Below are 14,175 nucleotides of genomic sequence, written 5' to 3'. Positions count from 1 at the left end.
ACCAAGAAGGGAACAAAAAGACTCCGGCATTTCTCCACCATCAATCAGCAACCACATCCATACAGATCTCCAAGTCCTGGTCCTGACAAAACCCCTTTTATTAAACGAATGTGAATTCCTCACATCCACATTCAGCCAAGGCCTGGCAACACAGTCTTTCAAAGGAATATTTATGACCACAGACCTTATCTATCTTGGAAAGCAGCCATGTGAATATCCTCCTGTGCAGGGAGAGACTGGGCAGAGAGTCTCTGAGATTCACAGACAGATCTTCACACTCCTGAAATGAATCGAACGAACGACCAAACGGTTTCCTGCAAAAAGCCCCCTCCCCTTTCGCTCCTCTTTTATTTCCTGTGGGAGGGAGCCAATCACCTTCCACCTGTGACTTTACTTCCAAGTTGACCCTGATGTCTTGAGTTGTTCTTTTCTTCTGGCAGCTCTGCGCATGCGCACAATGGGAACAGGCTCCAGCTGTTCCTCTGCCTCACTGCTGTCTAGCTCCGTAGGCACCTGATCACTGCCAGACGGCCTCGGCCCTGTCTCTGCCTCTGACACAGAGCCCTCGTCCGAGCCTTCCCCAGACTCCAGGACTGGCCCATGCGCCTCCCCAACCTCCTCACTGTGCTGCCCGCTGGCAGACCACAACATTAACTAGCTTCCATGTTCTCAACCACAAATCAGGTTCGGCCTGGAGTCAAGATGTAAAAAAGCTGAGAACCATCAGTGCCGCTGCTCCCAATCGGCACCCTCCAGAAATTACTCACTTTCGTGGCTAACGATTTCCTTTTCATGCTGCTGTGATCGCTTTCTTTGTCCGACTCCTCGCTCTCTGCCTTCTCCACAGTCATCCCTGCTGCACCGACACCGGCGGCTGGGGTTGAGTCTTCTTCCCCGGGAACGTCGCTGCCTCCTCCCCCTCCGACGGGGTCGATGTCGCCAGCTTCACTGTCGGAAGAGCTCACTGGCTATAAGGTTAAGGAAGGAGAGAAAGGGACAAAAGGAGAGTAGTGACGGGAAAAGTGGCCTTTGGGAGGCCTCTGGATATGACTCAATTGAGGAATTCAGTCTCAAGGTCCTGGCAGATACGAAGCGGATTCATGACAGCAGCTGGAAGTCTTGTGCAATGTTTTTTCAAACTTGACAACTTCAAAGTGTGCAGACCTCTACTGTCAGAATTCTTCAACCAGTACCTGTGGACATTCAGAATTCCACAACTAGCTTGTGTGACCTTCAACTCCCAGAATTTTCTAGCTGGGATGTTTGGACTTCAACTCCCAGAATTCCCCGTCTAGGAAGTGGCCTTCAACTCCCAGTATTTTCTCTAGCTGGGATGTCTGGACTTCAACTCCCAGAATTCCCCATCTAGGAAGTGGCCTTCAATTCCAGAATTCTCTAGCTGGGATGTCTGGACTTCAACTCCCAGAATTCCTCAGCTAGGAAGTGGCCTGCAACTCCCAGTATTCTCTAGCTGGGATGTCTGGAGTTCAACTCCCAGAATTCCTCAGCTAGGAAGTGGCCTTCAACTCCAGAATTTTCTAGCTGGAATGTCTGGACTTCAACTCCCAGAATTCCCCGGCTAGGAAGTAGGCTTCAACTCCAGAATTCTCTAGCTGGGATGTCTGGACTTCAACTCCCAGAATTCCTCAGCTAGGAAGTGGCCTGCAACTCCAGAATTTTCTAGCTGGAATGTCTGGACTTCAACTCCCAGAATTCCCCGACCAGGAAGTGGCCTTCAACTCCAGAATTCTCTAGCTGGGATGTCTGGACTTCAACTCCTAGAATTCCCCGACTAGGAAGTGGCCTTCAACTCCAGAATTCTCTAACTGGGACGTCTGGACTTTAACTCCCAGTATTCCCTGGTTAGGAAGTGGGCTTCAGTTCCCAGAATTCCCCAACCAGAATGTCCCACAGTTCAGCCCTTTGCTATACAGATCTGCTGAAAGAACAGGCCACCTGATGCCAAAACAGCTGGGCAACCAAACGCATCACGTCAGACTCACCGGAGGTGCGCTGTAGCTGGCGTGAGGGTTGTTCTGGATTTCCCACAACCCTTCATTGAAACCTTTCCGTTTGTTGGACTTCCCGTATTTGTCCTTGTACTTCTCATAAGGGAAGAGGTCCTTGGGGCCCAAAAACGCCCTGCGGGATACGGACAGAGAGCAAACAAGAAATGTAAGGGTTTGGAGAGAAAGGGACGGCAATCCCACCCGGCTTAATACCACCGAGTCACCTGCAGAACCTCCCCAAGTTGGCACTTACGTCTCGTGGGTTCCAAAAAAGAATATGGGGTATTTGTTGGGGGGAGGCTTCACAGCCCCATCAACGATGTCATCAATCTGGAAAGAAGAGGGGAAGACACAGTCAATAAAAATTGGAATGAAAGACCAGCCATACTCAAGCAGGAACCAGCCCAGCATCATGGCTTATGGTGTCACACAAAAATCACACAGGTCCTGTATGAAAGAGCTGAAAAGGGAAGTGGACGCTATGCAGGTAGTCCTTGCTTAACAACCATAATTGGCACCTGAAACTCTGCTGCTAAGCAGTGTGACCTTCTCAGCTGGTTTCTCGCCACACTTGGAATATCCTATCCGGTTACGATCGCCATCATATAAAAGAGATGTTGAGACTCTATGAAGAGTGAAAGGAAGAGCAACAAAGATGATTTGGAGTCTAAAACATATAAAGAACAGTTGTTGGAATTAGGAATCTCTAGTTTAACGAAAAAAAGGACCAGGGGAGACATGATAGCAGTCTTCTAATATTTGAGGGGCTGCCACAAAGGGGGTCAACCTTGTTAGGAATATAAATCTAACAGTTGGGCTGGCAATATATAAATCATGCAACAATGTTGTACCTGTTTCTTTAAATCATACTGTAAAATGTGATTGGTTGCTGTTTCCTCAATCGGCCATAAGAGGGAGCCAGAATGACTGTATGTATGTATGTGTGTGTGTGTGTGTATACACACACACACACACACACATATATATATGTTTGTGTGTGTGTGTGTTTGTGTGTGTATTGATAGATAAATATAGATATATAGATATAGATATATACATACATACACATACATACACATACACACACACACACACACACACACACACACACACACACACATTCCTGTTAAAACCAGATGCCCAGAATTAAGCAGAATCTGCCCTTCGAACAGGAGTCCCCAACCTGGGGGCTGCAGCCCACTACCGGTTCACAACCTATTCACAACCGGGCCACAAGAGTGGGGCAACTGGTGTGCACGCAGACCCATTCACATGAGCATTGTGGGTGTTCCCGATCTCGCTTGCGCATGCCCCTCCCCCACAAATCTCCTCTCCCCCGGGCTGCCAACCTGGAAAAGTTGAGGAACTCTGCCTTAGAAATAAACCTTCTTCGGGATGAGTCACATCCAACAAAGGTTCCGATATCCAATTATTCAAATAGGATTATTCAATTCTCCAGGTTGGAATCGCTAATGCCGAAATGTGTGGGTTTTTTTTTTTACAGGATGCAGAGATGAAGAAGAGGCGCGTCAGGGCAGGAATGGAAAGAGTTCTGCAGCTCCTGTTTCACTGTTTAGTTTATGCAAGGAAATTATCAAATGTAGGAACGGAGCAACCTTTTCAAATTCCCCAGGAAGTTCTTGGAGGAAAAAGAACCAGTGGGATATCATAGGTAAAGGTAAAGCTTCCCCCGCACATATGTGCTAGTCGTTCCTGACTCTAGGGGGAAGTGCTCATCTCTGTTTCAAAGCCAAAGAGCCAGCGCTGTCCGAAGACGTCTTCATGGTCATGTGGCTGGCATGACTCAACATCGAAGGCGCAAAGTTAGACTTGCCTTTTTACATGCTCTCAAACTGCTAGGTTGGCGGAAGCTGGGACAAGGAACGGGAGCTCCCTCCGTTACGCGGCGCTAGGGATTCGAACCGCCAAACTGCCAACCTTTCTGATCGACAAGCTCATCAGCGTCTTAGTCACTGAGTCACTATGGCCCTAAACCATAGTTGTGTGCAAATCTTTGGACAGTTTAAAAGCAAGTATGCAGAGTTCAAGAATGGCACTTAGTCAAATATAGGTCTTCTCCAAGCCTCACTGTGGGTAGTCCTCAACATACGACCACAATGGGGACCGGAATGTGGGTTAAGCAAAGCGGCCATTGAGTTGCGCCTGACTGAGTGACCTTTTTTTAATCACAGGGGTTAAGTGAATCACTTATTAAGTTAGTAGCACAACAGTTGTAACGTAAATCTGGCTATCCCCGTTGACTTGGCTTGTCAGAAGGTCGCAAAAGGGGATCGCGAGACCCCGGGATGCTGGAACCATCATAAATATGAGTCAGTTGCTAAGCGGCTGAATCTTAATCATGTAACCCCGGAAATGCTACACTGGTCGTAAAGCGTGAGAAACAGTCACTATTTCCCCCTCCTTAGTTCCAGCTTGCTTCCCTCCTTGATTAGTTTCCATCCATTGTTTCTTGTCCTCGGGTGCTTTGGAGAAGAGGTTGACCCCCCTCCTTTCATTATGGCAGCCCCTGAGATATTGGAAGACACTGGTATAATATAGGGTCAATAGTAGTAACTGTGAGAGGGATCTTGGAGTCCTAGTGGACAACCATTTAAATAGGAGCCAGCCGTGTGCAGCAGCTGCCAAAAAAGCCAACACAGTTCTAGGCTGCATCAACACAGAATCAAGATCACGTGAAGTGTTAACACCACTTTATAAGGCCTTGGTAAGGCCACACTTGGAATATTTGCATTCAGTTTTGGTCACCACGATGTAGAAAAGATGTGGAGACTCTGGAAAGAGTGCAGAGAAGAGCAACAAAGATGATTAGGGGACTGGAGGCTAAAACATATGAAGAACGGTTGCAGGAACTGGGTCTGTCTACTTTTATGAAAAGAAGGACCAGGGGAGACATGATAGCAGTCTTCCAATATCTCAGGGGTTTGTCCCAAAGAAGAGGGAGCCAAGCTATTCTCCAAGGCACCTGAAGGTAGAACAAGAAGCAATGGGTGGAAACTAATGAAGGAGCGAAAGCAACTTAGAACTGAGGAGAAATTTCCCAACAGTGGGAACAATTAACCAGTGGAGCAACTTGCCTCCAGAAGTTGTGGGGATGCCAACACTAGAAGTTTTTAAGAAGAGACTGGACAGCCACTTGTTCGAAATGGTACAGGGTCTCCTGCTTGAACAGGGGCTGGACTAGAAGACCTCCAAGGTCCCTTCCAACTCTGCTATTCTCTTATTCTGTTAAAACAGTGATCATGTCACCCCAATCCTTCTTTTCTCCTGCGCTGCTCTCAGCTTGGGTGATTCTGAGTTTGAAACACTTCCAAAATCTGACTCAAGAATTCAAGAGTGTCCGCCTTAAAAGCTGGAAGAGTTTCAAATTTGAAGACAGGGGCATTGCCAATAACGTGTACGGCTCTGCTTTGGATATCGCTCCGAAGTTTTGACCGGAAATTCTTTTTGGTCATCATTCTGGCTTCAACCATCAGACAGAACTTTTCCAAAAAACAACAACAACCCAACTCAAGGTTGTCAGTCACAAATGACGAATCGAGCCTGTGGTTTAAAAACCCTCATGACGTTGTAACGGCAGAGCCCTTGATTTTAAGGGAAGTCGGAGTTGAACTGTAGGAAGTTAGCACCCACCTCTCTCCTAGGAAAATGAAATATCATGGGGAAATATTGAAAAAGGCAGAATGTTACATTTCCCTGGATCAGAAATGGAGAATCGTGTTTTTTAGGCAGGAAATAGACTCACTCTTAATCGTGGCACGACATAACCGCGAACGTCAAAAGAGTGCCGACAACTCCGCGGCGCTAAAACCGCGATGTCAAAAGCACGCCGACAACAGTGTGCCGACAACAGCGCGCCGACAGAAGCGCGATTTAACTTAAGGTAAGGTTTAGGGTTAGGTTTAGGGTTAGGTTTAGGGTTAGGTTTAGTTAGGTTTAGGGTTAGGTTTAGGGTTATTTTTAGGGTTATGTTACAGCGCGCTTCTGTCAGTGCGCTGTTGTCGCACGGTTTTGACGGCGCGGTTTTGTCACCGCGCTTTAGTCACACACACTTTAGTCGACTGCGGTTTTGTGGTGGAACCACTCTTAATAGCCCCCACCTTTGTCAATGGGCCATTAGGGGCCCTGAGCTTGTTTACTCTACATAACAAAGATAGGATTAGCCTTCTACACCACATCGCACCTCCGAATTCAACCAAACTTGGGAGTCAAAACACAGCCTAGAGAGTTGCCCCGCATGGCCCCAGGGGAGTCTGACAACCAAGTAGAATACATTTCTTACACAGGAAGGAAACAAGAGAGGTGGGACCAAACAGAGTATAAAAACCCAAAATATAAATATAAATAAATATCCTGAATTACAAAAAGGGAAAAAAGGGAGGGGGAACCCACTTCAAAAGTGACTTTTTAAATAAATTCACAGCAATGATAACCAATAAGGGTTAAGCTGTTATACAGGGAGTCCTCGACTTACAACTACAATGGAGTCCGAAATGTCTGTTGTTAAGTGAGAAATTTGTCGAGTGAGCTTTGCCTCCTCTTCTTGTCACAATTGTTAAGTGAATCACTGCAGCCGGCAAGTTAGTAACCTGGTCGTTAAGTGAATCGGGCTTCCACCATTTGACTTGGCAGGCCGCAAGAGGGGATCACGGGGACACGGCAACGGTCGTAAGTATGAGCCAGTGGTCAAGCATCTGCCCTTCGATCACATGCAGCAAAGGTCGTGACTATGAAAAATGTCACTTTTGCCAGTGCTGTTTTAACTTTGAATGGTCACTAAATGAACTGTTGTAAGTGGGGGACTAGCTGTATAGCAAGCCCTTCGTCCTCTCCGATCTTAGTGATTTTCTGGCGGACGTTTCATTACCCAACTAGGTAACACAATCCATGCCACAAATAATAATAAATTATTATAATTATCACACATTATTGTTATCCCCATGTTACCTAGTTTTGGACAAGGATGCCAAGAGACTCTCATTTCAGCTCTGAGATATGAGATATACATATTTTCCCTTCTCAGAATCTAATTTTGGGCAGCCTTGAACACCCACAAAATAAATCCACACCAAAAAATAAAAGTTGATAGAAATAGAGACTCTGGACAGGAGGGGATTTTTTAAAAAGAAGACTAGCTGATAACCTGGCATTGCCCGGGTATTTATTTATAGGGGTAAAATGCCCAGACCAAATGTAATTTCTAATGATGGATCTTCTCCCTTACCAGGGGGAGCCGCCTTGTGGAGTATTGTGAAGCCGTTACCATGGCAACTCCACTGCACTGTACAGTGGAAGCCATTTTACAGCAGTACGGTAAAAGCCATTTTAAGGCACAACAGGCTGTATCTTAACAGGAACCCCTCACAAAGGGTGTTAGGGGTGTCTTACCCCCACAATATTTCTTTCCAGAGAGTAAATCATTTTTCAACGTTTGGCAACAACCAACTTCCCTTTCTGGATGGCCTAATCTACAAAAAACCCAAGGGCTCCCTAGGACACACTATCTACCGGAAAAAAACACACACCAACCGCTACTTAAATGGACAATCCCATCACCACCCTGCACAGATCAACTCTGTAGCCAAGACCCTTCATCTCCAGAACCAAACGCCTAGCCGACAAAGACCAGCTGAAAACTGAATTACACACTCTCACAAATGTATTAATCTCCAACGGATTCCAAAGAAAAACAATTACCAAACTAATCCAAAGGGAGACTCCCCCAAAAACCGAGACACAGAACAGGACAACGGCATTTCCCTCCTCCCTTACATCAAAGGCACCACACATAAAATTAGCAAAATTCTCCACAAACACAATATCAAGACGGCCTTCAACACTGACCAAAAAATAGCCAACATCTTAAGAAACCCCAAAGACAAGATCCAGCTAGAAAACCAAGGAGTCTACGAAATACCATGCAAAATCTGCCCTGCAACATACATAGGACAAACGAACAGGAGAATAAATGCAGGTATCCAGAACACAAGAACGCAGTAAGAAAAAAAAGAAAAAACTTCCTCCCTTTTCCAGCACCTTAAAGCTACAGGACATGAAATTAATTTTGAAGGAACCAGGTTAATCTCCAAAACTGAACACTTCAACAAGAGAATAATTATGGAAGCCATCGAAATAGCTTCCCCCACAACATGAATAAACGTGACGATACCTCCCGCCTACCAGACATCTGGAAACCAGCCCTAATCAACAAACGAGCCCCACCCACCACCCAGGCCGTTACAACACAAAACAACAACGGACACACAGCCAGCACCAATCAGCACCAATCTACCAATCATGATACAACCACACAACCAATCATTTCACTTGCTGAAACAAAGCTAGCACTCCACATACTCCCACCTTTCTCTCTGGAAAGAAATATTGTGGGGGTAAGACACCCCTAACACCTTTTTGGGGGGGTTCCTGTTAAGATACAGCCTGTTGTGCCTTAAAATGGCTTTTACTGTATTGCTGTAAAATGGCTTCTACTGAACAGTGCAGTATACAGTATTTGCAGTATACAGTATTGTAGATTTTCACAGGTGTAGGTATGCTGGTCTTGTTTTATTCGGGTCTTTTCCCATGTAAGATTGAGATTGTCTTGGCAACGTTTCGGCGAGGTCTCACTCACCATCTTCAGGCTGGTGTTTTTGGCTTAAAGCGTGGTCGAGCCCACCCACCACCCAGGCCATTACAACACAAAACAACAACGGACACACAGCCAGCACCAATCAGCACCAATCTACCAATCATGACACAACCACACAGCCAATCAATCCACTTACTGAAACAAAGCTAGCTCTCCACACATCCACACCAAGATTTATAGAAAGACGGCAGCTCTGACCACACTTTAAGCCAAAAACACCAGCCTGAAGATGGCGAGTGAGACCTCGCCGAAACGTTGCCAAGACAATCTCAATGTTACACAGGAAAAGACCCGAATACAACAAGACCAGCATGCACGCACGTGCGCACACACACACACACATATATGGAGTGCTAAGTATACATTAAAAGGAGGTCCTGAAAAGCGGGGAGAAGGGAAGAAAAAGCAGGGAGGGGAGGAGAAGAGGAATATGCCTTTACAAGTACTTAGTCAAGATCAGAATCCGATGTTTGAGGGGCTGCCACAGAGAGGAAGGGGTCAAGCTATTTTCCAAGGCACCCGAAGGCCAGACAAGGAATAATGTATGGAAACTGACCAAGGAGAGATTCAACCTGGAAATAAGGAGACATTTTCTGATCATGAGAACAATCAACTCATGGAACAGAAGTTGCCTTTGGAAGTTGTGGGAGCTTCATCGCTGGAGGCTTTCGAGAAGAGACTGGACTGCCATCAGTCAGAAATGGTGTAGGGTCTCTGGCTTGAGCGGAGGGTTGGACTAGATGACCTGCAAGGTCCCTCTTCCAACTCTGTTAATATCTGATTGAACAGATCTGTTAGTCTGTTAAATCAGAATTGCAAGAGTCCATTCACAAAAAGAGCAATGATATGAGGAAGCCTGAACTATGGGCTAACATCATGAAGGGAAAAAATCAGATTGAGCAAAAAGTTTTGTTAGGAGTGCTAAAAATATCAAGGCATTGCAAGGATACGGGAAGTCCTTGACTTACAACAGTTCATTTAGTGACCATTAACAACTGGAGCAAGAAATGTGACTTATGACTGTTTTTCATAGTTATGACCTTTAAAGCTTCCCCAACATCATCCCATCAGAATTCAGATTCTTGGCAACTAGTTCCTCTTTATGACCTGTTCCGGGGTCATGTTTTTGCCACCTTCTGATAAGCAGAGTCAAATGAGAAAACCAGATTCACTTAACAACCAGGTTACTTCCTTATTGACTGCCAGCTGTGGCAAGAAAGTTCGCGGCAAGAAATTTCGTAAAGTGGAGCAAAATTCATTTAACAAATGTCTCCCTTAACAACAGAACTGTTGTTAATTCGAGGACTGCCTGTAGGGAAGAAAAGAGGTGATTTGTCTAGCACAGTGTTTCTTAACCTTGAGGGCATGGAGATGGGTGGACTTCAATTCCAAGACTTGAAACTCAATTTCAATTCAAACTCAAAGCTGGCTGGAGAATGAATTCTGGGAGTTGAAGTCCACCCATCTTCAAGCCATCAACACTGGTCCACCCCCTATAAAAAGTGGGGCCAGGTGGCTGGAGAAGAGCAAATATTATTTTCCAAAAAAGGAGGAAAGAGGGGGGAGGGGAATCCAGAGAACTAACTGACAAAGCTCTTCAAGGATTCCTACTGGAGAGAAAGTGATTAGGAAAAAATTAGAATGTGCAGAAACGAATAGACTAACACTAGCAATTAAGGAGCAGGAACAAACTGGGATGCAAGAAGACGGAATTTTTTTTTCCTAATGCTATTTCTTTCCCATCAAATGGCAAATATTTAAACTCAGAAAACTGATAAGTTATTTTTGGGACAGAGATGTTGATTTATTGCTTTTATTACTGTGAATGATTGCATGGCCTAAGACCTTGGGAAGAGAAGTGGGGCTGGCAAAGGCACGGATGCGCATTTAAACTCACCCCTGTGAAAATCCCATGGAGTGTGACAGCAGGGATAATCGTAAATAAAACCCGAGCACAAGATTAGAAACAGGGAATTCCTTCCTACCCTTCAAGTGGTGGCTAACAGAGGAGCCCAGTGGATTTAAAAAAACCTGGGTACTTGAGAGACCGCCTGCTGCCAATTACCTCCACTAGACCGATTAGATCCCACAGATTAGGCCTCCTCCGAATTCCATCCACCGGCCAGTGCCGACTGGCGACTACCCGGAGGAGAGCCTTCTCTGTGGCTGCTCCGACCCTCTGGAACGAGCTCCCCGTGGAGATTCGAACCCTCACCACCCTCCAGGCCTTCTGCAAAGCCCTTAAAACCTGGCTATTCCGACAGGCCTGGGGCTAAAGAGCTTTTGTCCCCTCCCTCGAATGGTATGGTTGTTGTGTGCTTTTTAAATTGTGTATTGTTTTGTTCGTCTTTCTTATTCTTTATTTGTACCCCTTCCCTTGACTTGGATTGTCAGCCGCCCTGAGTCCCCTTTGGGGAAAAGGGCGGCATATAAATGAAATAAATTCAATTCAATTCAATTAAAAAAAAAAGATTTATTTTTTTTAATCCTTTTATGGCTTCCTGCTTTCTTCAGCAAAAGAACAGAATAACTAAAGATGGCTTGTTGTCACTCTTTGGCACAGAGGACACTTTAAAACAGGTAAGAGATCAGAGAGCCATTTGTCCAGAATGGTGCAGGGACGTGATGCCGAATCTGTGGCACACGTGCCAGAGGTGGCATGCAGAGCACTCTCTGGGGGCATGGGTGCCGTCGCCAGCTGCTCTTCTGGTTTCCGCCACAAACATGCACGCCAGCCAGCTGGTCTTCGCATGCACCAGAGCACCGGAAACCCCAAAACCGGCTGGCCAGCGCATGCATGCCTGTTTTTGGGGGGTGGTTTTCAGGCTGATTTTGGCCTGAAAAAGACTCGAAAAACGTCCCGAAAAATGAAGGCCAAAAACCAGACCATTTTTCGAGCCGTTTATGGCCCGGAAACAGCCCCAAAAACAGCCGTGCACACACCGGCCAGCTGGTCTTCGGTTTTCCGACATGCACATGCGCGTCCAGTTTAGGCATTCAGTGCCAAAAAAGGTTCACCAGTATAGGGTGTCCTGCTTGAGCAGGGGCTAGACTAGAAGACCTCCAAGGTCCCTTCCACCTCTGTTATTCTGTATTCCGATATAACTGCCAGAAGACTGACAGAGCCATTAAAACCATGGGGCAATGCAAGAGAAAGTCAACACTTCTTTGGTTACAAGACCATGGACTATGCTACCTGTTCTGGCCCCCCTCCGTCTGGTAATGAACGCAGACACAGGCTTAGCTGTTTGCCACTCTTCATTCACAGCAATTATAATCCTGTTGGCTGAAAGCCCAGACACGACTCACTGGCAAGCCGTTGGCAGCAACCCAGACGCCAACAAACACGGGAACACAAGGCAGACCAGACAAGGAGTTCTCCAGATTACTACGAACGGTTGTGTCCTGCAAAAGGACTCCTTCCAAAGTCTCTTCTTATATACTCTCTTGGGAGGGGCCAAGCCACAACCACCTGGGCTTGATTATCTCTTATGAGTCTGTCTCCGTAACTGCTGCTTCCATTTCTCCGCCCTCCGTTGCCTGCCGTCTGGGACAAACTCCCTTTGATCGTCCACACTGCTCCATGCCTCAGAACGCCTCCTGGTCACCAATCAGCCTCTCTGGTCCCTGCTCTGAATCGGAACCCTGCCCAGGGTCCTCCACATCTTCCATAGCAGACTCATAGGGGTCCTCGCTATCCGAGTCCTTCGGCAGCTCCAACGGCTTCTGCTGGGCCACAACAGCTACCCCTGGACACAAAGGCAGGTAACTTTTCTACCCTCCAGCAGGAGCCCTTGACATTTCGTGAGGGTCAGCACTGGCCTGATGCTTGGACCAGAAGGAACCTACAGCTATTATTAAGTGCTGGACATCATATATATTCTAAGACCAGAAAACAGATGGAAGGGGACCTTGGAGGTCTTCTAGTCCAACCCCCTGCTCAGACAGGAAACCCTACAACACTTCAGAAAAATGGTTATCCAACATCTTCTTTAAAACTTCCAGTGTTGGAGCATCCACACCTTCTGGAGGGAAGTTGTTCCACTGATTGATTGTTCTCAACTGTCAGGAAATTCCTCCTTAGTTCTAAGCTGCTTCTCTCCTTGATTAGTTTCCATCCATTGCTTCTTGCCCTGCGGAGAATAGCTTGTCTCCCTCTTCTTTGTGGCAACCGCTCAAATATTGGAAAGCTGCTTTCATGTCACCCCTAGCCCTTTTTATTAAACACGGTAGCTCAGTGGCTAAGATGCTGAGCTTGTCGATCAGAAAGCTCGACAGTTTGGAAGTTCGAATCCCTAGTGCCGCGTAACGCAGTGAGCTCTCATTACTTGTCCCAGCTTCTGCCAACCTAGCAGTTTGAAAGCATGTAAAAATGCAAGGAGAAAAATAGGGAACACTTTTGGTGGGAAGGTAACAGCGTTCCATGCGCCTTTAGCATTGAGTCATGGCGCTGACTCTTTGGCTTTGAAACCGAGATGAGCACCGCCCCCTAGAGTCGGGAAGGACTAGCACATACATGTGAGGGGAACCTTTACCTTTTGCTCTCTCTGTATATACATACATATATAATGTATATATTTTGAGTGTGTCTACACAGTGTACTGTATATAGTCCTCAGTTTTTAACCTGGCTTTACTACTTTATAAGTAAGTCAAGATGGCCAATATACGTAATATTTCTTCCTTTTATTTCTCCCCATTATAATCCCGTGAGGATTGATAGAGGGGAACTGACCTAAAGTCACCCAGCTGCCTTTGATGCTAAGAGAGAACTAGAACTCAACATCTGCTGAAGACTGGCACAAATCTCTCCAGTTGCTTTCGTGCCTAAGGCAGGATTAGCATTCACCATCTCCTGATGATTGACCCAAAGTCACCCAGTTGGATTTCACGTCTAAGGCAGGACTAGAACTCATCATCTCCTAGTGATTGGTCCAGTCACCCAGCAGCCTTTCATGTCTAAGCTGGAACTAGAACTCATTGTCTCCTGGGTTCTAGGACAGCGTTTTAATCGCTACACCAAGTTGGCTTTAATGCACACACATACAGGTAGTTCTCGACCTAGGACCACAATTGAGTCCAAAATTTCTGTGGTTAAGTGAGACATTTGTTCCCTGAGTTTTAACAACATTTTACGATATTTCTTGCCTCAGTTGTTAAGTGAAGCACTGTAGTTAGTAAGGTAGTAACCCTCTGCAAACATATAAACCACTACCTGTTCACAAATATAAAGAATATTCTCATTCAAATTAGATAGGTAGATAGATAGATAGGTAGATAGATAGATAGATAGATAGATAAATAGATAAATAGATATAGAGAAAAAGTGATAGGTAGGTAGGTAGTAGGTAGGTGGGTGGGTGGGTGGGTGGATGGATGATAGATAGAAAAAGTGGTACGTAGGTAGGTAGGTAGATGATAGATAGATAGATAGATAGATAGATAGATAGATAGATAGATATGATAGATTTAGAGAAAAAGTGGTGGGTGGGTGGGT

General features: G+C 45.9%; 1 protein-coding gene across 2 annotated transcripts in view; it reads right to left on the bottom strand.

The window, feature by feature from the left end:
- The window catches only part of HDGFL2 (HDGF like 2), a 39,270-nt gene that overhangs the window by 22,511 nt on the left and 2,584 nt on the right, over nucleotides 1-14,175 (bottom strand). For both annotated transcript variants that reach the window (XM_032231477.1, XM_032231554.1), the window contains exons 2-4: nucleotides 2,263-2,339; nucleotides 2,004-2,142; nucleotides 768-968 (exon numbers count right to left, since the gene is read on the bottom strand). In XM_032231477.1, coding sequence (XP_032087368.1) covers nucleotides 768-968; nucleotides 2,004-2,142; nucleotides 2,263-2,339 — 417 coding nt within the window. The remainder of the gene's footprint in view (nucleotides 1-767; nucleotides 969-2,003; nucleotides 2,143-2,262; nucleotides 2,340-14,175) is intronic.

This window comes from Thamnophis elegans, chromosome 1 (assembly GCF_009769535.1).
Source record: "Thamnophis elegans isolate rThaEle1 chromosome 1, rThaEle1.pri, whole genome shotgun sequence".
Taxonomy (NCBI): domain Eukaryota; kingdom Metazoa; phylum Chordata; class Lepidosauria; order Squamata; family Colubridae; genus Thamnophis; species Thamnophis elegans.
The sequence above is the reverse complement of the archived record's forward strand: the minus strand, read 5'-3'. Positions and strand labels throughout refer to the sequence as shown.